Here is a 23,368-nt window from a genome sequence, read left to right as displayed (position 1 = left end):
TAGATCTTTCCAACTCAGGAACACTGGCAATTACATAAAGAGGTTAGAAGTTTGGTCCGTAGCGGATGGGCAAATTACCTAAGGGAATCAGGATTTGCAGTTTTTAGCCTGCTAACTGTCCTTCCTGAGACCAAAATCTTTGCCAAACAAATGAATCCAATGTGCCTTGGACCTTCCAACTCCCTGTGATGTACCCTCTGATGGCCTACCTGGCTATTCTAGGGGTGCTAAGGGGGCTTTCTGACAGTCCCAGTGAGCGGCCGACAGTGCCTGCATGGGTTTCAATTTGTCCTAAACACTGGTCCCCCAAAGCAGGCCTTGGGAGTCAAGTGTTCCTTTTCTCCTGAGTTCTTTCCTCTTCATTAAGAATTTGTTTGTGCTAGCATGACCTGACTCTTTGCTATCCTGGTCACGGGCTCCAGGGAACACGGGGGGACACGGCGAGTGAGTATGGCTCTTACTGAAAGGGCATTTCGCTCTGAGGCCACGGTCATGGGGGCATCTGGCCTACACGTTCCTTTTGAATCAGGTTCCTTGGGGATTATGAATGTGAGTGTGTGAGCCGGGGGGCGGGTAGGAAGGCTGATGGCAGCATGGGGTATGAATGAAACAGCAACAAATGAACTTTGACAGACTGAACCACAGAGATGCCAAGTCCCTTCTCATGGGTGTCATGAAAACACCAACAGATTAATTGATCAATTATCTTTGTTTCATCATCCTAAAAAGAAAATATGACCACGAAGGTGTGGCTTGTGGTTATGGGGCTGATCCAGGCTGAGGAAGTTAGGACCGAAATAACCTCCAACAATTAACTCGGCTCCTGCCTCCCAGGCCACAAGGGGCTTTGTGCACATCTTCGACACTATTTCACGGACGTCAGGTTACTCATAAAGAAGGACGAGGCTCCTGGGAGGTTTCGGCCCTCACACTGCTAAGCCCTAGGGAACTGGGCCCTTTCCAAAGCCCCCAACCTCTGCACCCAGGATTCGGGCCGATACACGTCACTGCCTCCCTCTGCAGACCCTTCACGCTAGCTCTCTACCACCAGTGCAGGGAATCCTTCGGAATAAAGGCAATTAGAGCAGAACCCTTGGTGAAAAGTCTGTGTCGACCTGCCAGAGACCCGTGGCAATCCAGACACACAGCTGTAAAAAAATGAGGGACTGGAAGGGGTGGTTAGTGATGTTTTCAATCTAAGAAGGAAGAGTGGGTGTTAAGGAGTTTAGTTCATCAGAATCAGCATGTCCTAGTAGGAGAGGCAGTGTCAGTAGCTAAAGAAAAGAAGATCATTACGAATGGGGGGGGGGTGCGGGGGTCCATGCTCAGACATGCAGCACACTGACAGAGGGTTGCAGGAGGCTTCTCATCGCACGCATGCTGGTGGTGGGGAGGGTGAGGAGGCCCATTTACACAGAGTCCTCATGGCTGATGGGAGTCACTGGAGGAAGGAGACTGGGCCGTGACCAGGTGCCAGGATATTAAAAGTAAACTTCGGCATCTTAGCTTGGCACAGCAAGCCCACTCCTGGGAGAGTCTCCCTGCTCATCTGAACCTTCCTCAGTTAGGCCCCACTCTCCTTAAAGCCTTACTCGTGTCCAGAGAAAGGAGGCAATCACATTCTTAACTAACCTTTATTTCTCTCCCCCATAAATTTTATTTGCCCTGACCTCTCCATTCCCTTAAATTTTATAATTAAAGGCCATTTCCTGTGGCTTGCTGTTCATGTGAATAAGTCCTCTGCCTGTCCCTTTGCAAATGGCCAGAGAGTGTCTGTCACAGAAGGGAAATGTGGTTTGATTAGGGGGTAATCATGCTGCCAAATTCGACAGGCACTTAAGTGATTTTTTTTAGCACTGGCCACACTTTTACCGACACCCAAGGCCATTGCTAAGGTGCGTTTCTAGGGCAACTGCAGGAAACATCTTCAAACATTTCTTGCTTTGCTTACAATGTCTGGAAGAGATCTCTCTTCAGAGGTGTGGGTCAGTGTCAGCCTTGTTCGTGTGAGGCTTCGCTTCATCCTGCATTACAGCACCGCACAGAAATGACCAAACTTGTTTTTAAGAAAAAAACTAACTGGTTTCAAGTCCACATCTGCTCATACCTCAGATCTCAGGGGGAAGCTCCCAGGTTTTCCCTAGTACATTAGCCTCGGAGCCATCACCTCATGTCTTAAAAGAACACGGTCCCCCACAGGGGAATAATGAAACCACAGTATTTTGGGTGAGACTTGGGAGTTTAGAAAATCTTAGGCTCCCAATATTGTCTGCCCCACGACTCACAGATTAGGTTGCCTTTTCAAGGCAGGTCAAATTTCTTAGCACATCAGATACTGCCCTGCTTTGGGGACACCCCGACTTCATTTCGCACAGTGTAAACATCAAACATCTTTTTGGAAATGACAGACAGCTCTGACCCCAGACCTCGTCCAGGAGTCTGGTTGTAAATGGGATTCAACAGGAGCACAGTGGCCACGCCAGAAAGCTAACGTCCTCGGGGGTGGTCAGTGTGCAGGGCGAGCAGGAGGGAAGCATCCACAGGGCTCACACACGTGGGGGCACGAAACGAAAGGACGGACCAGGAACAGAGAACACACATGCGAGACAGCTGTGGATGGTTTTGTCCGTGTGGATGTCGCCCAATCAGTTCCTCAGAGACGTGAGGCCAAACGGGGACCCCTCGCATGCACGGGTACACTGGGCGGTTATTGGTGTTAGTCTGGCTTTCGTGATCAGTGCAGCCCGTGTGTGTCTCAGGTTGTGATCCGAAGTAACAATTTTCAGTTAGAAGAGAACAGAATGCAGATGACGACTCCCAGGGCAGGTTTTGAATAGGTCTTTGATTTTATAGTGGGGAAGCTGTGAGTAGAGGCTTCCTTTTCTCTTTATGGTAAGCGAGAAATGTTTTCACAAGGTTGTGACAGTCACAATATGAACTAATTATTTTGTCACCGCTCTGCGCTTAATTAGGCTATAATTTTATTTCCTTTGCTGTAAGGGTCAATCATGTGCTTCTTGATTACAAAGAGATCTCCAGTCATGGTAACTGCCAACTTCTGCTTTGATTTCCTGCCCCCCCTTGCCAGGGGGAGGGTCACTCTTAAACAGTGACACATCAACAATCCAAACTGCTTTAATTCCAAATTCTTAAATCTCTCGTTTCAGTAAATCCCCAATTTGCATGAATTTTATGAAGCACTCTCTTTGGTTTTGAGCAAACAGAACCACTGCCATTGATACCTTTCTCTCTGTAGCGTTTCAGTGTTGTAAACAGATACATTTCACATTTTCACAGAAATGACTCATTTTAGAGCAACTGTGGTTTTCAGGACTACTGGATAAAGTTAAACAACAATGTCACAAAGATAATTTGCAAAAATGCTTTCTGGGAAATAATTTTTACGAACTATCTGGAAAAAATTCAAGTTTGCAAACTGTGCCGTGGCAAATGTGGTTTTAATGTAGATAGCAGTTTGCAGGGCCGAGTCTCTTGAACTGAAATGTTAAACCAAAGGCTGTCATGGTATCAAATCGTTATGTCAAGGCTGCAAAGAATGATGAATTCTGGAGGTGAACTGAGAACGAGAGGAAATCTCTCAAACGGCTTCACTTGGGAAATCTGAGACAGGAAGAAATGAGTGGGCCCTAGGTGCGAGGCTGTGGTCCCAGGTTTATTTCCCTAATCAGAACAAAGAGTTTTACCTTCTGTTCACCAGCGTGGACGACATCATCAGCACCATGCAAGCCACATGACAAAGTCACATGATACGCACGCACATGATTGGTTGAAAGGAAAGTGGAGGAGGTCACATGGAAAATACAAAAAAATTAAAAACTGATGTAAACAATGGGCAGGGAGAAAAAATCAACAACAAAATCACAGACTAAATAAAAGGAGAAATCAAATTAAATTAGCAGCATATATAGGAAACATTGGGAGGACAGTCAAACTGCCCGGAAATAGAAGGATAATAAATCATAAAGAGCATTTGGTTAACGACACCAATAAGCATTAGATACAGCTGCAACACTGCATATTAATACATCAAGGAGCATGTACACTTGTTTGGAAATAGGGAGGTGTTTCTGTCGGGACCCTGATGTCAAAGTCAATCCAGGAGACTGTTGAAGGAAAAGAAAAAAAGCGAGTTATTATTCACAGATTCCAGAAATGTCTCGGCATCCTTGGGAAACAAGCGCAATGAAAGAGAACATGGGTCATGCAGGAAAAGTCTCAAGACTGTGCCCTGTAGGAACAAAATATTACATTACATCGAGAAAAGCCATTTCCTGTCCTGTGGTGCACGAGGAGAGGGGGCATGGGCTGAATAAGGTTTTGGGGGATGCAGGCCAGAGAAGGCAGTCTTGGTGGTCCTTTCTCACTTTCCTGTTCATCTACCCACATTGTCCTGGAGCCCCTAGTGAGATACCCCAATTGAGACACCTACAAAGGTGGAGGCCAGTGCAGAAGGGAACAGGTTTCCTTCTGATGGTCGAGATGATGGCTCTGTCAACACCTAACAGCGAAACTGAACCCGTCCCCATGAGCTAAGACTCTGACATTGAACAAATGCTTGGACATTTGTGGATACAGTTATCTCTCTAGACTTGTGGCTGCACTGATAAGATATGGATTTGACCTTGACAATTAAAAAGATGATTTCCTTGTCGGGCTTTATCTACATTCCTTTTTGTCCTATGTTGTCTTTATAGTCTAATCTGTTACTGAATGATTTGCCTTGTCAAAAGGCATTTTGGGTTTCCCGCCTTAACTTGCATGGGCCAAGGGGAAGTTCAGGCTATTGCTGGTTGAAGCTGAAAGAAGGGCAAAGAAGGGAGGTGGAGGTACCTTTCTGTCCAAAGTACGCCACTGTTTAAAACTAATGCGGGGGAAAGGCTGTAGCCCAATTACACACCCCTTGCCACTGTGAGCTGATACAACCTGTCTTCCTTACTGTCGCACACTGCACAGGCTCTGGAGGGTTCCCACCAACAGTGCCCTGCGGGGATTATATACAACTGATCGGTTTCTCTTTTGATCTTATCTAGGATACCTTCATTCATTCATGATTATAAATGGATCAACACACACACATTAGCAAAAATAGGAGACGATATTTACTTTCGACACTACTGACTGGCTGACGATTGATGGATTTCTGTGCGCTTCTAGCTACTGTGCTGCTCCGCTGCAGTCACACACGTGCTACCTTTCTCCTTACTGTACACGATTATGCTCCTGATAATCAGCTCAGCAGCCTGTGTTGCTGCCCAATTCTGACTGTCTTTCCTTACACCCCAGGGTCCACTGGGACCGACAATTTGGGTCAGTAGTCAAGTGGTACAAAAAAAAAAAAAAAAAAGACAAAGTTTCTTCTCTTTTGATGTCGCTACTGGGCATCTTATCTGTGGACAGAAATGTCTGATGTTTAAAAATTAAACATATATCGGGGAGGAACACCTAATTCCTCTTTAAGTAAAAATCTGGATTCAAGATTCCAGGGAAGACCAGTCTACAGTGAGACACGTTAAGATGACCAGAGCTGTGCAAATGCGTTTTGTAGCCTTCTCCTAGTCTGCCTCGTACACACACTGTCCCAAGCTGGAAGGGAGTGTTTGAAGAAGAAAGGGTTAACTGCATTCCTTTCCCAAATGCGAAACCAAACCAAACCAAAGAAAAACCCCCCAAAATAAAAAAACCCATCCTCTGCGTGAAACCCATGCGAGCACAGTTCATTGTTACCCGCTCTACTCTGCTGACAAAATGAAACCTCCAAAGCATCAGGAATTAAAATTCATTGCAGCACACACACACAGAGAACACCAAGAAAGCAGACCCTCAGCTATGCTCTGCAGTAGAAAAAAGAATCATTTCATGCAACACGCAGAATCAGGAAACTCTTTTCTTCTCTGTTCAATTATGTATCAGAACCCTTGGCCCAGGGAGCAGAGCAGGAGCTGTATTTCACATACCTGCTTTCTGCCTTCTCCCACTGACTACTGCTCGTGTCATTTTTTTCTGTGTGCTCAGAAATATTATAAATCTTAAACCCCCACACGGCTGTGGACACCACTGTAAACACACAGACACACACACACAGACACACACACACGTGCGCACCCGGAGGCTTCTGCTGACTGGGGACTTCAGGCCTAACCCACAAGCTCACCTCATTAGAGCATTATAAAGGCTAGCTTGAACCAGGTCACCGTTGCAATGAAGTGTAATGTTTTCCACAAGTCTGGCCCCGACTCTACCCTCTGCAGATGAATTCCAGAACTCTGATCTGGACCCTCAGCACACAGACTTGAGCGGGCCCGGCCACGTATTCTGGGGCTGCCATTTTCCTGGCGCTGAGGAGGAGGGCTGCAAGGCTTCTCCCTCCTGGTGCACTCTGTGCGCTCCTCATGCCCCCTGGGCCCTGCCTCGAGGTCCCACGAAGCAGGGCACGCTGTCAGGAGCGAGCCGTGACTCCCCTCTCTGCTGCACCCTCCACCTCTCCCCGAGCAGCATTCTCTCTATTCCTTCCCTTGTTCTCAGTCTTGGCGACTTGTGCATGTGTGTGTGTACGTGTGTGCACGCTTCAGAGGGGAGGGACAACAAAAGCTGGGAGGAGATGCTCTTCTTTTGTCTCCCTAGTGTTTCTCTAATCCTATTCTGTTTTTCACACAAAGGGAAATTTGGAAAACTCTTCACGCAGCGTATTCTTCAAATAATCATCCCAGCCCTTGTGATGGTGCTGGGTCTGTTCTCTTGGCCACGCAGACAGCATGCTTAGGAAACCACACTAGGAAAAGAGCCTCCATGCATTCACAACTGTTACTTTTAATACAAGAGACAAGGAAAGGCAGCACTGTGACCCAGAAGTCAGCTTAGCAACACGCAGCAATCTGGCCAAGAGCCGCCATAACTCTGTACTCACTAGCCGGTTCTGTGGTTGTGAGGGCAGGAAGAGGCCAGGTTGCTATGGAAACATGAAGGGCAGACAGGGCACAGAAAGGTGAAGGAGAGCATGGAGATACAAATTATACTCATAAGTAAATACACGTGTTTATATAGGAGTGTGTACGTGTGCCTACATATAGACACAGATACACAGAGATACATATAAAGAAAAGAAAGAGACGGTGAAGGGGATATTCTCTCAGGTCCTTTCCCCCTGTTTTATCAAGAGAAATATGGATATTTTAAAGAAATCAGAGATTTTGCTGACAAGTTACTCTCATTTGGCAAGAAATAACATAACCCTCATTTATTCTTACCACAAGTTCCAGCTACCTTGTGCTGGGCACTGTTTTCATTTTCACAGATACCTACGAGAGAGGTAGAATCTATCCTTCATCAGAGAGATAAGGACTCCGTGGCCCAGGAGTGGCTCATTCAAGGCCACTCAGCCGGACGCAGAAGGAGCGGACACGGGATTTGAACCTAAGGCTGTCTCTGGTTCCCAAGCCTGGAAAGCACTACCTGGGGGTGGTGACCCTGTTGCTAAGCCAAACAGATGCAATAGGGGGCTTCTGAGCCCAGGGCTGGAGTGTCCCCCCCACCCCCCGAGGCTGTGCCCAGAGTGCGGCCGCACCTGAGCCAGGCGGGTGGTGCCGCCCTGCCTGCCCCCTGAGCACCTGCCGCACTGACACCTCGGGCCTCACGCAGCTGCTGTCTCCCTTTGCTCTCCACGCCCGTCCTTCTCCGAGAGCTGGGCTCAAAACTCCAAAGAGTCACAGGCACAAAGCTCTCTCCCGAGTCCCCAGGGGAACAGAAGGGCAGGGAGGCCAAATGAAACAAGACCGTAAGTGACAGAGAGGCTCAGTCAGGAATGACGAGGCTGGAGACTGACCAGGCGACGTCACTGCCAGGCTTAGCAGTCCCGCCTCGGGGTGGGTAGACACAGCTTGCTAAGCGCTGTAACGTTTTTTAGTGGGGTGGTGGGAGAGAAGGGCGATTACTCATCCTATTTTATGGAAGAGAAAGAGACGGCTCACTTGCGAAGGGTTAAATAATTTGCCGAAGCGCCTACCGCCAGGCACATCTGCAAGCAGACACTGTTTATTTTCCCGCAAATATTTACGAGACAAGTATGCATTTATGGAGAAAGCAAGAGCTACAGGCCTCACTATCTAATTTCAATGTCTGAATCCAACTGTGCCAATTAAAATGAAGGGTGAAAACACAACACCCCAAAGCATTTCTTATGACCCTGCAGAATAGATATTTTTCTTGGCAAATTCCTTTGGTTTCTCCAAATGTCAGCTCGGGTCCAGCCCACGAAGAGTCCCGAGGACAGGGCTGGACCGTGCCAGCCCCGGGAAGCCTGACTGCAGGATTTTCTGTCCAGAGCCTTGCCCGTCACTTGCCTACTCTTCGGGGGGAGTGTTGCCTCCTGTGAATCTGGGAGGCCCTGAGCCTATTTCTTTTCTCATTTGCTTCTCTAAAACCCGGTGCTGCTTTCTGCCAACAGTTGAATTATCACCTGGTGAAGGAGATAACATTACGCAGACCCACTGTGGCTGGTGGAAAGCAACCTGCAGAGAGATGGATGAAGAAAATGATACTCACTATCTGGAGGAGACAATGGAACAGGGGTGGAAGAGCTAGCAGGAGCCGCTGAGGAAAGAAAAATGAAAGTGAAAAAAAAAAAAAAAGGGAAAGAAGCTCATTGAGGCAGACAGACACTGAATGAGAAAATCGAAGAGCCGACCCGGGGGTGTCAGCGGCCGAAGCTGAAGCGGGTTATGGCGAGGAGGAAGGTGGCCCACGGACCAGCAGACAGCTGGGCTCCCTGACTTCGAACCGGGAGCCTGTGTGCCTGAAAGCCCTGCGTTCAGGTCAGGGACTAGGCCAGGAGCAGTGACAGACTCCAACCCTGCCCGAACAAAGAGCCAATTCAGCGGGACCAGCTGCGTCCTCAGGCTCAGATATCAGGAGGAAAGGCAGCCTGGACCCCAGGTTAAGGTGAACGTGGGAAAAAGGCAGCTTTGGCTCTTCATGGGATAGATGTCTGTATGTGCTTCTAGACAGGCCTATGTCTACACTCAGGGCACATACTCACAGCAAAGCCTGTATGCCTCACTCTCTAATCTCAAGTTCCAAAGAAACAGAAATGACTGTCCCACTTGCCGTTTACTGCTGGCTGAGGTCCAGGATTGCTGGGCGTCTAGCTGATACTACAACCACTGCTGCCCTCCAGAGCTCTACAGAAGGCGATTCTCTGGAGCTGCTGTGAGTGTGGAGACCAACGCAAGTAACACTGAGTGTTAGGCTCACTCTCTCTCAGAAGAAGGGAATGCTGAAGAGACCGGGGCTAAATAAAGTAGCGCTAACCCAACTTCCTGCTTAGAGGACCATTAGAAATGGTGCACTGAGACATTCTGGACATTGAAAAGATCTTTAGTTTTTCACTGGCAAATATTCAGAGGTTGTCCCATCAATAATCATAAAACAAAGTCTCCTTTGAGAGCAAGATGAAAATCTGGAAGAACGTCACCTTGTCACCAGCATCGCCTTGGCGCACTCATGGTTTGGTCTTCCTTTTCTCTTCCAGATGAAGCATCTCATTGAACCACACGAGCAGAATGTCACTGGAATCAGAGCAAGGCGCCCACTGAACTCACTGTGAGCTGATGGTCTGGTTAATTCTGGTGCAAGCGTCTCTCTTTCTCTCTCCTTCTTTCTCTGGTACTTTTTTGGCTTGAATTGTTTGCATCACTGTCCATATTATTCTGGCAAAGGGACGGAGTTCTATGTGTTTTAGAATGCATTTAGTTTATACTTGGAACGTGCCATCTAGGGGGCAAAATGTGAAGACAAAAATTTCAAGATGCCTCTTTCAAAAAGTAGAGACTCCTTCATGATCTTTACACCCTGAAAGAAATTGTCTATTTTGCTTCGTGGTTCAGAAGCGAATTAAGAGGCGACATTCAGGCAACGAAATTCTGAAGGTGTGTGGCTCGATCATGGAGGAAAGAACGCGTAACAACGGCCACATCACATCTTTAGGGCTTCAGCAGCTCTCGTTGGGAAGCAGCGCCTCCCGAGGCAAACAGAGGTTGTGAGCTTTCCATATAAAAGCTTCATGACAACATGCAGACATCCGGCCTAAAAATACATGAAACAGGGACATTCTTCCAGGCTGGAGCTCTATTTATCTGTTTGGAGTCACTGCTTCCTCGTTACCTTCACACACATTTAGGAACCGCACAGAGAGGGATCTTCAAACAGGTGAGCCAGGCTCTCTAATATGGCAGCTCAGAAGCAGGACTCTTTGAGGTATTTGTGGCTTTGGCTAGTTTCACCCGCTCATCCCTACTCTGACATGGTCATGCCCCTGCATGGGGATAAGTCTATTAAGGAACCAAGAAAGCAACCCCATTATTGGCACATCTCAAGGAACTTCAAGCGATTAATGCAAAATGCACCGGCTCTCACCCACTGCCTCCTAACAGGGGCGGGGGGTGGGGGGAAGGGGGAAGAGGGGTGGAGATATGGGGGTGTCTGACAGCCATGACTCTCTGTTCAGTATGACAGTTTATTGAGCCTGTACTTTCTCCCCCTTGGGGTGACGGTGCTCCTAGGGCCTAACTCCAGTGTCACGGCATCAGGGTGTGCATCCGCACCCCAACATCATAGGAGGGGAAAGCACAGTCAGTGGGCGAGATGAGCCAGTGTCAGAGACCAATACCAACCTGGGCTTGGTGTAAGCATGCAGCTACATGGATGGCTGATTTTATTTACCTAATTTCGGACAACTTTGGTGCCTTCTGAGGAAGGGGACTGAGAACTCAGAGAGGTCCTTCCTAAAATGCGCCCTCACTTCCTAGTAGAGTGAGTGAGTATTGGCATGGCAGCAGAAGATGCTGGAGCCAGCCCCCCAACTGTAGCCTTCTTCAGGATGGGTCCAGACACCCCCTTGGGCTAGGCCCTCACTTCAGCTCTTCTAGGAAGGTCACGAGGGTACAGGAAAGACTGTAACAGCCACCTTTCATGAGAGTATGACGTTCTGTGTATCCCTTGAGCTCTTAACCCACTTAAGTTCTTGACAAAGGCGCTCAGCGCTAAGGCTCTGCCACGATTCTCCTTATTTAGAAGTTTGGTTTTTTAATCCTTTAGGCTATAACTTCATGAGATGATTGAGGAAACTGACTTTGCATGCCACTAGCAATGCCTGCTGCTGTGCCATTCATGACCTGCTAGGAATGGACAGCCGGCTGCTCTTTTCCAGAGGGGTTCTTGGAATCTTGGTGCAGGTAACAACAACGTCTGGAGGTCTCTCTTTTTAAATTAAACACTGACTTTTAAAACATAGCATCTGCTTAAGAAATCCTCACCTTTGTAAGGGCTGAACCGGCAATGAATGAAAACCACGGATGGGCTTTGAAGTCTAAGACCCAGTTACCCTGATTCAGTACTCAGACCCCAGGTACTGGTTAGAAACGCAAAAGGAAGCCTCATCTCGGCCTTCCTCTCTGTCACATAACTGAGCCACCGTTCCTTTACTGATAAAATCCAGAAGCACGGAAAGTGAAGCTCAGATTAAGGGTCCAGGAGGAAGGTGCTCTCAGGGTCAGAGGTGCTCCTTCTGAGTTTACTTGGGGCACAGCTGCTGTTGGAGCAGAAAGCTGTCAGTCTTGACCTGACAATGCCAGTCCCCAGTCCTGACTCCTTCCAGAACTGGTTCATTCAGGAACCACGTCTGCTGAGATCATGGATTTAGCAGTTGCTCAAAATCTCAGAACGCCTACACTGAGCTCCTTACTTTCTGCTGTTGCTGCAATATTTCTGAATAAATTTTAAAAAGATAAGCTTCCCTGAGTGCCTTTCAGGAGCTGGGAGCTTTTTATGAAAAGAGTGTGCGGTTTTCTGAATACCTTTTCTCCGAATCTCTCCGGGTAACACTCCCCTTCGCTATTCTGAGCTCAGCCCAGGAAGCAAGAGGCAGGGCTTGGCGGGAGTGATGTTTGGGCACGTCTTGCAGGCCAGGTCAGACCCCTTCAGGCCCTCGGAACAGCGGGCCAGCCTCTTGTAACCCTTGCTCCTTATATTCACTATTTGCAGCTTACATGTCCTTCCCACGGAGAATCCCCCCCACCCCTGCCCGCTCCGCTTATGCTTGATGGTGACGTTACTAAGTGGCTGGTCAGTCTTTCGCAAAAACGGACATGCACGTTGCAAGAAACTAGTGCTGAAGAACAGAACTGGCCGGAAGTGGGGGTTTAATGCCCCGCAGCTGCCTGCAGGACGTACCCGTGACTCGGAGCCAAAGCTCATGCTATGCTTTCCAACTGCAGCTGCTGCTTGGGCCTCCCAGAGCCCTCCAGCCACCATAGACAGAAAAGGGAAGGGACTATGAGCTCAATTCTTTTATCTCCTAAAAGCAAATGTGAAAATCCTTTCAGCTGCTTTTTCCTGGAAGGGATTCTGAATCCCTGGTGAGGCTGTGGTCACTTTTCTGGCATCCAGGCAGAAGGTGAGGTGGTGCTGTCACGTGTTACCCGGAGACCCCCTGCAGACTCCCACTGTGCTTGGATGGGCACGCATCAGCATTGCCACGGGGTAATCGTCACACACAGAAATTAATAAATAAACACAACTTCAAAGGACACAAAAGTCGCATGCTCTAGAACAGGACGCGTGTTAGCCTCTTGGAGTGAAACCTACAGACATTAACAAGATCACGACTAGACTAAGGTCAGTGTGGTTAGGGCCCGGACAGTATCATCTACTTCAGCCTAGGGGACAAAAAAAGGGACCGGAACTAAATTAAGAACTAGGACTAGTGGATGTTAACACTATCGAAACAGATAATGAGGTATGAAGAGGCACTTACGTGGAAGAGGGCTGTCTGCATTTCCCATGGATGGAACACAGACGAAAAGAAAAGACAAGAGACAGACCCAAGGGGGAAAAAAAAAAAGATGTAAAAGAGATGAATAGGCTCTGCAAAGCACATGGAGCTGGAAATTCAAATTATCAAGTTATTTCAAATCCAGAAAGAAGCAATTCCTGTAGAAGGAAGATGAGGCGGGCCTTCTGTTTCTGGAAGAAGTAGAGGGGTTGCTTTGCAGGCCTCTGGCTTCGAAGAGAAGGAAGCGAGGGATTGCCCTGCGTGCTTGCTAAGCCCAGGAATCAGAGAGGACCCAGGGAGCTCTGTGAGTGCTCAAGGAGTCTGGGTCTACTGCACCGGCTCCAGCTGGGTGGGCGCACAGTCCTCCCAGGGCAGCAGTCTGGGAGTGTGGAGGGTGTTCCTGGAGCAGGGCTCGCCCAGAGCTGTTGGTAGGACGGGAGGGAAAGCATGGCGGCATGGTGTAAGGAAAGAGGGAAGGATGGAGGAAAGCAGATGCCATCCTGAGTGCATCAGGAAGAAGCGCCTCTCTCGAAGGAGGCCACAAGGGAGGGAGACCCTGACGTGTGCTCGTGGCAGGAGGGAGGGGGAGCAGAAGGCGGAGGCCTCAGCTCTCCTTCCCCTTTTGCATTGCTGGGGTCTTGCTACTGCACATATATCCCAGAGTGGTCTCTTTTCTACAATGTGATATCTCTGCTGCATCAAAAATCCCACGACTAATTACACGAACCATCATTGTCTTTTCCCTCTTCCTTCAAGTCACAGGGTGCTTTAGGGCCTTTGTGACCTGCGTCAAAAAGCAAAATCTGTCACATCCCTCCACAACACGCTGCCATGCCCCTGCCCAGTTCCCTGGCACGAGGCGCCAGTGTTTCCCTCCCTGGCTGCCATGCTAGCAAGCGGGACCAGCTACTGCGACAGTGTCACCAAGCTCTCTGGGAAAGACTGCATAAGGGGCTAGGTAGCAGCCATCACTGAGTGCCTCGGGGCTAGCTGGTGAGCCCTCCCTGAGCAGAGCAATCTGAAAGACAAAAAGCTGTCATCCGAACAAAGGACGGGGCAGCTCAGGGTCCCCTCTGCCCCGGGGAGAAGCAGGTGGGTGTGGGGAAGAGACGGGGCGCCGCTCGTACTTACGGACTGGCTGAGTCTTGAACTCGGAGGCTGTGCTGATCTCACCCAGACCCTTGCCGTTGAGGGCTGCCAGCCGCACGGCATACGTGGTCTCAGGCTTCAGGCCCACGATGGTGACAATGCCCTCCATGTTGGCTGTTGTGAGGAGATGAGAAGGATCACAAAGGACGGAAAGCCTATTGGTAAAATGGCGTAGTTGCTGTGGAATACAGCACGGCGGGTCCTCAAAAACTTGAACCTAGCGTTACCATGTGATCCAGCGATAGCACGTCTGGGTACACACACAAAAGCTTTGAAAGCACGGACTGGAACAGACACCTGTGGGCCCAGGTTCACTGGAGCATTGCTCACAAGAGCCAAAGGGTGGGAGAGCCCTCAGTGGGGGAGTGGATACCCAGAATGGGGTGTGATACAATGGAGTATCAGTCAGCCTTAACAAGGAACGAAGCCCCGACATGTGCAACAGTGTAGATGAACCCCAAGGACATCAGCTAAGTGCAATAAGTCAGACGCAAAAGGACAAGGACTGTAGGATTCCACTCACAGGAAGTACTTGGGAGAGGCAACTACCCAGAGACAGGAAGCAGAATGGTGGCTGCCGGGGCTGGCAGGAGGTGGGACGGGGAGTTAGTGTTTAACGGGCGCTGAGTTTAGGATCACGAGAAAGTTCTGGAGATGGATGGTGGTGACGGTTGCACAATAATGTGAATGTATTTAATGGCATTCAACTTAAAAATGGCTAAAATGGTAAATTTCATATTTTACATATTTTGCTACAACAAAAATAGAACTAGAAAGTTAATTATACTTGAATTTTTAAAGATATAAAAAAGGGGAGGAAATCCAGCTGTAGCAATGACAAAGAGAAAAAAAAGCCAGTTGGACAGATCGTAACAAGGGATCAACTCGCCATAAAGTTGGTGTGAGATTTCAGAGGGAAGTTAGGGAGGTAAAGAGATTGTTTTCTCCTGGCTCCAATCCTGACAGCACAGAAATTCCTCCCAGGCGCCCCCCCACCCCAAAGCTGAAGGAGTGATGGAAGCTTCCTGGTGAAACAAATTCTCAGTAAAACGCGATCAGGAGGTGGCTGCCCCTGTTACCAGACAGGACTGGGATCCAAACTTTCTCCAGAAACAAAGCATACTTCACTGATGTATCCTGATTAAACCCCAAACGGAGAGTCAGACACGGTTATATACTCGGTCCTCTGGGCAAAAGGGCCTGAGCTCAAACTGCAGGCATCAGGGTTATCTTCCAAACTTTGAGTTTGGAAATATATCACAGGATGGACTTAAGAGCAGACTTCTCTTGGGCAATTTGTTACTTGGTTAACACTGTAATTACATGACAGTCCCTGAGTACACCAAGCAGGACTGGGGGGCTGCTGGCAGGGAACCTGCAGCCCCGGGGCACCCACAGGTGCAGGGCAGGGGTGGACCGGACTCCTCTGGTTGTGCTCAGCACTTAAGCAGGGCTTCTGCTTGGAACGTGGTTGAGATGGCCTCATCCATCTTAGCATGGTCCCGAGAAGCAGGTCCCGAGGAACCAGGGGACAGAAGGCCAAAAATTCTAGAGGAGATTCGACCGTGCCCTAATTCTAGAGGGGACAGGGTTGGTGCTGCAGCACAGGAAGATGAATGGATGGCAGGTGTTGGCCTGTGGCATCCTCAGCCGGTGAGAGCGGAGGGCCATGCCACCCCAATGGGCAATCAGGGTGTCAGGACCCAGGGTGAGTGCCTGCCAAACACCGAGCAACCCATTCTTCTAAAGGAAATGCCGACTCTTCCCCACTTACCTTCTTTGGCGTCATACCACTTGAAATGCCACACTTCCTCGCCCACTGCTCTCCACTCAGCCTTGTATTTGAGGATGGGCACCCCACCTGTGGCCTCTGGTTCATCAAACTGCACCTGTGCTGTGCTAGAGTATGGCTCCACCTGGTCGATGGATGGTGAAGATGGGGTGTCTGCAGGGAGGGCACATATGGAGACCCAGGTGAGCTCCATTAGATCCAGGACATGACTCTCAGCCACAAAGCACGTCTCTCATTGCTGCTCATTCTTGGGAATCTTGTCGCCTATATCCTGTCCCCCGGCCCACCTCACCATAGGACACTCTCCCAACCTGCCCTGTGCCCACACCCTTGAGCCTCCACAGGCTCCCTGCTTCTGGACCCTCTGCCTTTGGCTATCCTGGCCCTTTCTTCTTTCACTCTCCTGGTGTCACCAAAGGGCATGGAATAGGCCAGCAAGGGTAAAGGTAGGGCATCCATAAGGGGTACTCACCTGCTTGGACAAGGATGAACTCCAAAGACTCCTGTCCAATGCGGTTCACTGCAGTACAGTTGTAATTTCCGAAATCATTTTCAGAGTCTGGGGTCACCTTTGGAAAGAAGGAGCTTGTGGATTATATGTGTCCCATGGAACGGCCACCGACTCAGATCTTTATTGCATGAATTTGTAAAGAACAGAACCAGGAAAACATGAACCATTAGCTCCAGCCCAGCCTTACGCCAGAGAGAGTTGCCAAGGGGCCAGTGCTGAGGCTCAGTTTCTTCTGTAGCTGATGGCTCCCCTGCTCAGGATACCAGAGAAGCAAGGGGGAAGATTTCAGCTGCATACAGGAGCCCATCCAGAGTCAGACTGTGCCTTCTCCCTGCTCCCCTGCATCCACCATGACCTACCTCCAGATAGCTGGCGGACGGGGTGTTGTAGATCTTGATATTACTGTAGTTGGAGCTTGGCAGCAGCTGACCGTCTCGAAACCATGAGATGGTGGCACTGGGGTAGGCAAATACCTCGCAGGTGATGTTCACCTGGTTCCCCTCCCAAGTGTACACAGCCACGGGGCCCTGCAGCTTGGGGGCATCTGCAAGGAACAGCAATGCCTATCAGGAAGACCACGACTACGGAGGAGCCCTGCACACCCCGTCTCCTAGCCCTGGGAGGGCAGGCGTGCCCTGAAGCAGAGCCAGCGCCAGGGCGTAGTAAAGGTCAGGCTGGTTCAGCAGTCCTGTGAGCTGAACAGGAAGATGGAGGGCTTGTGAGCCTATAAGAAGCCTGGGACAGTGTGAGGGGAGGACTTGGGGGCAGAGCTCTGGAACGGCCTCGGGCAACCGTCACAGGGAGCGTGAGCGGAGCTTTGGGGTGCAGCTCAGGTCCTGGCTGCTCTTGACCCCTTCCAGCCCGACCCTGCCTGGTCCCCACCCCCTCGCATTTCCACAGCTGCTGCTCACATTGCACTTCCAGGTACATGGACTGGGAGTCCTGGCCGATGGTGTTGCTGGCGGTGCAGATGTATTCTCCGGCGTCTGTGTACTGGATGCTCTTCAGGGTCAGGGACGACAAGCGGGCGTGGCTACGCACCACCATGTGCCCATCCAGAGTCTGCCGGGAGGAAAGAGAGAGCGTGAGAGCCTGAGGCAGGGCTGGGAGTAGGAGACCGGGCCATCTCTTGTCTGGGACCAGTCTCACATCCTCTCCCCAGGCTGTGCCCTTGTCTCTTACTTAAGGTCCCAAATAGCGTGGGAGGCTCTGGAGAGCACCACGGGAACTTGAGTGTATCCAAAATAGAAAATGGGACCCAGTTTATACGAAGCAGCCTACACTCCATGAAAAGATCGGTTTGGGCAAGGACAACCAAGGTCCCCCAAGACAACTTTGTTTGGCACGTCAAAGATGGAAGCAAAAGCCCTGGCCAGCAGATCCAGCAGCAACAGCTTTGCTTCATGAGATTCTGGGAAACCTGCACCCTACGCTTTCCTTCCAGGAGTCTGCCCATCTGCCAGTTCCATGGTGCATGCATGCATAATGGGAAATCTGAATGTGCCAAATGCAAGAAATCATACAAGAAACCTATATCTCTGCAGATGCCTTGCTTTCTTGACGGCTTAAAAGTAAAATTATTTCATTCAAGAGAAAGTCCAACAACTCGATGATCAGGAGCTGTTGAGCTGGAAGTGAGGGTCACTGGGTCCCCTTTCCAGGGACAGTGGCACAGAGTCCCAGGCAGTCACCACCAGACTCTACGCTCTAGCCCTTGATACAATGATTGGCTTCCCGAGTCTCTGGAATTCCAGTGACTGGTCAAATGAGCCTATGATCCCTAGGCAATGGGTCCTGGAATACTTCCAACGGGCTCCTGCCTTGACACTCGAAGTGAAATGGTTGCTGGCCTAGGAAAAGTCTGGGCACGTTGCCCAAGTTCAGATCCTCAAGAAAGTCGGTAATCTGAAGAAGGAGTCTTGCTCCTTGTAGGCTGGGCCACACTCTTATCTCCGGCAAATGATATTCTGTGGAGATGGACAGGTGCGTGCTCTGCGCATAGCATCTGTCGTCCCATGGGGTTGGGCCTTTAAAGAATGAAAGAGCACCTGTTCCATTCAGGTTCTTCAGACGTGCTGGTTTGGAAGCCCGAAACCCAGAATTGCAATGTCACACACAGCCGGTTTGGGCAGCTCAAAAGCAGGGTCCCATGGGCCTTGTGGGGCAGTCTCCGAAGACTTGTCCCAAGAAGTCCCTCTGACCATCACTAATGGAATTAATTCATCTCAGGCATTTAAGCCCCATTGAAGTTCATATTTGAAAGCTGGAACACCACTGCCAGCAAGGAGACAAAGAGCCAAGCAAAATCATCACTGCCTAAGGGCCACTCCACTCTCAGAGGAGTGCCTGATGTCCATGACTCTCAACTCCCATCTGACCTGTAAGTCTGCAAGGCTGACTGGTTGAGGAGATGCCACACATGAGTGAGAGATGACAACAGACAGGTGTGGAGTACTTGACTAGAACACCTTGAGACATCCAAGGGTCCCTGGATCCTGGGACTCCCCCCCTTTTCTTTTTAAAGACTTTATTTATTTGACAGGGAGAAACACAGCGAGAGAGGGAACACAAGCAGGGGGAGTGGGAGAGGCGGAAGCAGGCTTTCTGCTGAGCAGGGAGCCCGATATGGGGCTCGATCCCAGGACCCTGGGATCATGACCTAAGCCGAAGGCAGACGCTTAATGACTGAGCCACCCAGGCGCCCCCTGGGACTCCTTTACTTGTGAGCTGACAGGGTTGTCCCAATACATCCCAGTGGTAACTTCCAAGAGCTATACAAAAATTAACCCATCAGTCTAAATGACTGGCATCGAGAGCATCCCTACAAGTATCTCTAAGGGCTGACCTGACATGTTTGTCATTCCTGTCTGGCCCAAACACAGCGGGATAAAGGCAGAAAGGCTTTGAGGTCTACCCCCTGCCCTTCCGGTTATCTCAGAAAGAACATGGGTTCGGCTGACAGTGACACCAGCCAGCGGCTGAACTATGAATGTCTGTCACACAGACGGAGCTTGTCTGTATGGGGCTCAACACCCACAAACATGGAAAACTAACCAGATCTTCGGGAAGTCAAGAGAACATTTCCATAATGGACACAATATTACAGCAAAAGATGCAAAGAGAGTCATGTAGGTAAGAGTAGGACAGTAACAAACAACAACAAAGCAGGGCATGAACAGTCTACTCAGAATATTCTAGAAAATGGTTGAAGAGAAACTGGGAAGTGGTTTCATTGACAGTCATTCTTTTCTCCCCTTCTATGTGGTCTAAATTTCTCTATGTGGAAAATCTTTCTCATTTAATGGTGTCAACAGACCAGGAGACAGTCCTCTACAGAGAATTCTTATCTTGCAGTGGCTCAGGACAGGATTGATGACGGGAATTTGTCAGATGCCCAATTCTCCCTCCAAGGGGAAGCACAGACTCCAGTGCAATTAGACTGTCTCCCTCTGGAAAGTTTTAGTCCAGGACCAAGTCAGGGAGTGCCAGCTATAAGCATTCCAGACAGGGCTCATGCTGATAGTCCAGGCTTGCAGAGCAAGCAGATGATCTCTGGGCAAGAATGGAAGCACAGCTGGGACAAGAAGACCCTGCTTTGCAAAAATAGCAGGAAGGGCAATTACAATTATTCTTCTCATCAAAACATTTTTTGCATCCCTTCTTCCAGGTAAGAGTGTTCATTTTCCGAGCTTACAGAATGAAACTGGCCATAGCCCAAGCCTTCTTTGGAGCTCATCTGGACTTAACGGTCTTCATCTCTGAATGAGACAAACAGGAAGGAATGGGGCGGCACTCTCTTGAAAGTCAATTATGTCCAGAGTGAGATACTCAAGATAAGGATACTTCTAGAAAACAGAAGTGAGTTGTCTGCTTTCCTGGGAGTAAACCTATTACTTCCACTTATAATAATAATTCTCTTAACCTCCCTTAATGCTCCCTGATAAATCTTACCTCTCCCTCCAGCCAGGTTTAAATCAGAATGACAGGGGAAGATGCAGAAGGCCAAATAGAATGAAATCTGTAATTGCTCAGAAGTGGCTGATAATGAACCCTTCTTCTCTCCCTCTCCCAATCCCAATGGGTCCATGACTTTGGGGCCATAAAACACCCAGCCTGGGACAGCACTGAGCGATTTCTGTGCCACAGGAGGGAGGCATTGTGGCAAGATGCGCACTTGACTACGGTCCCCATGACAAGGAAGAAGGTAGGTACAAAGAGAGCTTATCAGACACTAGATTCGATCACAACAGTGTGCTCACGTGCAGAAACTAGGATCAGTGCCCGGGGACAGGGAGTCAACTCTTCAATATTAAACAGCATTAAATATTTATAGCCCCGACTTGAACACATGAGTTATGTGTTCCGAATAATTATCGTTTCTGGAAGACTAAGAGGATAGGGTTACCGGATTAAAATACAGTGTATAGGACTGCTGTAGTCTACATTCATACTATTACAATATCAAAATTTCCTCTGCAGAAGAGAGGGTTTTAAAAAATATTTATGGGTTTGATCCTTGAACCTCATCTAACCCATTTTATTTCACTGTCACTTAATCACACAAATCAGTGAAAAGATGATAGGCATGATTGTAATTAGGGTCTTGGGTGTGTGACTTTAACATCCTAAGATTAACATTTAGCTTCAGTTTTCAAACGAAGTCCCACCCGAGCTGAAGCAAGTAGTCAGAGAAATCTAAAAGGCTAGATGCTACTGACTTCTAAAAAACATAAAACCACTTGTGCCAAATCATGCTAATCTCATAAATTTAATGCTCTATGAAAGTGACATATGTGTGTTTAGCAATTTGGGCAAACCAAGGAGAGATGTCGCCTGCATTGCTTTGACATGAAATGGGATGTGATGTGATCATTTACCAAGACCAATCCTTATAAAATAAGCGAGCAACAAGATGAGTTGAGCTGGAAAGGGTTGAGTGGGTTTTTAGACCACTAACTCTGTGGCTTTATGACCCAAAGCCACATTAACCAGGTGAGAGTCCAAAAAAAAAAAAAAAAAATCTCGTCATTTTAAAACGCCTGGCCTGGGAATTGGAGCGATTTATTTCTGTAAGTATAATTACCTGGATGTGATTTTACCAGTACCAGCAAGAGAATAAGATCCAATTTTAAGAAGTAATAAGGATTTGTTCATCCACTCCCAACACAGCTTGCTTGCTCATCCTAAAACGACACTATTGCTAAGTAACGTCTACCACTATCGACCTATTCTTTAATCTAACTCTAGGACTAATTAGTTTAGCATGTCTGGTTATTGAACTGGAATGGTGAGTTAAACTAGAATGCTTTCAAAAACTAAAGACTGGCTAGTGGTCAGGTAAGCTATACCTCTTGCTTCTCTGGTCGAGTCCACGAAGCCTGGAGAGAACAAGATATAAAACACAACAAGAAAGCAGTAAAATTTTACAACATGTTGCTTCAGAGAATTGATGTATCACACTGCATTCCGTGCACATGCAGCTGCTTTTTAACTCAGAACTTTGTCCAAGGCCCACTTTCAATGGTGTGTTTATGACCCAACTTAATTTAGGAGTTAGCCTATGTTCCGTTTTCCCCCCTTCTGCACATTAAGGTGTACCACTCAAAGGAGCAGGCTTTCCTAATCCTTGGTAGGCATACATATGGACATCAGCAGACGTAGTCGACTGCTCCTGTTCTAAAACGTCTTGAGCATTTCTTGTCGTATTTCGTGACACTAATACGAACCACATCTAGAGATACCTAGAGGGCAGGTTTCCTCCTTTGGACCCTATCAGACAGTCTACCACAAAACCACTAATGCCATTTTGTGCTCATGCATTTCTCTAACTCGTTGCATGCAGCCTATTACAAATCAAGTTTATGTCTTTAAAAAAAACAAGGAACTAAGAGAGGAGCAGAGAGGTACATTAGGAATGGTACGCATGAAGTCCTTAAAGTTGTGGGTCAGGAAACTTTCAGGCCAGCAAGCTGCTGCCCCAGGCTCCAGCCAGTTCTGTAAGAGGACTGCCCAGATGGCACGCAGGCCCGAGCATGCGCCAACACGGTGCTCACGAAGGGCTGAGGCAACCCCGAAGCACAGAGGCTTGGGGATTTTCCTGCCCACATCTAGAGATTTTACTTATCCAGCACTTGGGAGTCTGTCATGCTTGTGGTTTTTCTGTTTTCACACCGGGATTCAGAACCATCATACCTGCACTGTTGTTTTTATTAGATGGCATGAATGCCTGGTTGTCCCTGATGTTCAGATGGAGAAAGGAAAGAACAGATGCCAGAGACACAGCGACGCAATCCAGGAAATGCAAATGAGTTAGCGAACATTTAGTAAGAGTCCACTAAATGCGAAGTGCTTTTGTGAGAAACGAGGAGGGAAATGTTGGATTATGTCACATGATGTTGGAATGAAGAAAGAAGTGAGAACAGAGGAACGAACATGCAGAGACCAAAGTGACAGTGGGCCAACATGTCAAATGTGGCTGCCAAGTCCACATCACCGAGAAGCTTGTCTGTCACATGCCAGGGCTGCATGAATCAAGAGCGTTTCTTAAGGGCTATATCATATGGAGTTATTTGTTTTTCAAATCTGATTCTTCTTGTGACTCTCCCAGATCACTATGGTTTTGTGGCTTTTAGAGCGAGTAGTTGCTAGTAACAAGATGCCTCCAGTAGCCTGACCTCCTGCCCGTGTGCCTGGTGGAACGGTGGGCTATGCCTCGGCCCTGATCATTTGGTGATGGTGTGGCTCACCTGAAGACAATCTGATATGCACACAGAAAACACATTAGGATAGGACTGACCATGCTCCAGAAATGTTAACTTCCAGTTTCTTTTAATATTCACGTTCTACTCTCTCACACACAAGTCTACGGGAATATGTAAATAAACTCGAGTAAAGCACCGCTACAGTTATCCGCAAGTATTACCTGCTCTACCTTTGCCCCCACGCAGAATACGCCAGCCCATAACTGCTCAACGCAGGCACCTTTCCCAGTGTTTATATGTGGGCACCTCCGATGCACGAAAGAGGAATTCTTCTCAGGGACAGAAAGATCCCGTTTCCAGTGAATCCAGAA

At 48.6% G+C, this 23,368-nt stretch overlaps 1 protein-coding gene across 16 annotated transcripts in view; it reads right to left on the bottom strand.

Moving 5' to 3' along the window:
* NCAM1 (neural cell adhesion molecule 1) overlaps positions 1-23,368 on the bottom strand; it is a 292,392-nt gene that overhangs the window by 23,258 nt on the left and 245,766 nt on the right. For 4 of the 16 annotated variants that reach the window (XM_044386647.3, XM_048217424.2, XM_057316957.1 and 1 more), the window contains exons 9-17: positions 21,645-21,674; positions 17,208-17,358; positions 16,656-16,840; positions 16,258-16,354; positions 15,768-15,938; positions 13,976-14,107; positions 12,827-12,841; positions 8,560-8,607; positions 6,926-6,967 (exon numbers count right to left, since the gene is read on the bottom strand). In XM_044386647.3, the coding sequence (XP_044242582.1) occupies positions 6,926-6,967; positions 8,560-8,607; positions 12,827-12,841; positions 13,976-14,107; positions 15,768-15,938; positions 16,258-16,354; positions 16,656-16,840; positions 17,208-17,358; positions 21,645-21,674 (871 nt within the window). The remainder of the gene's footprint in view (positions 1-6,925; positions 6,968-8,559; positions 8,608-12,826; positions 12,842-13,975; positions 14,108-15,767; positions 15,939-16,257; positions 16,355-16,655; positions 16,841-17,207; positions 17,359-21,644; positions 21,675-23,368) is intronic. The other 12 variants (XM_044386650.3, XM_048217428.2, XM_044386651.3 and 9 more) reach the window with 4 other exon arrangements.

This window comes from Ursus arctos, unplaced genomic scaffold (genome assembly GCF_023065955.2).
Source record: "Ursus arctos isolate Adak ecotype North America unplaced genomic scaffold, UrsArc2.0 scaffold_22, whole genome shotgun sequence".
NCBI classification, from domain to species: domain Eukaryota; kingdom Metazoa; phylum Chordata; class Mammalia; order Carnivora; family Ursidae; genus Ursus; species Ursus arctos.
This window is presented reverse-complemented; position numbering and strand designations above follow the sequence as displayed.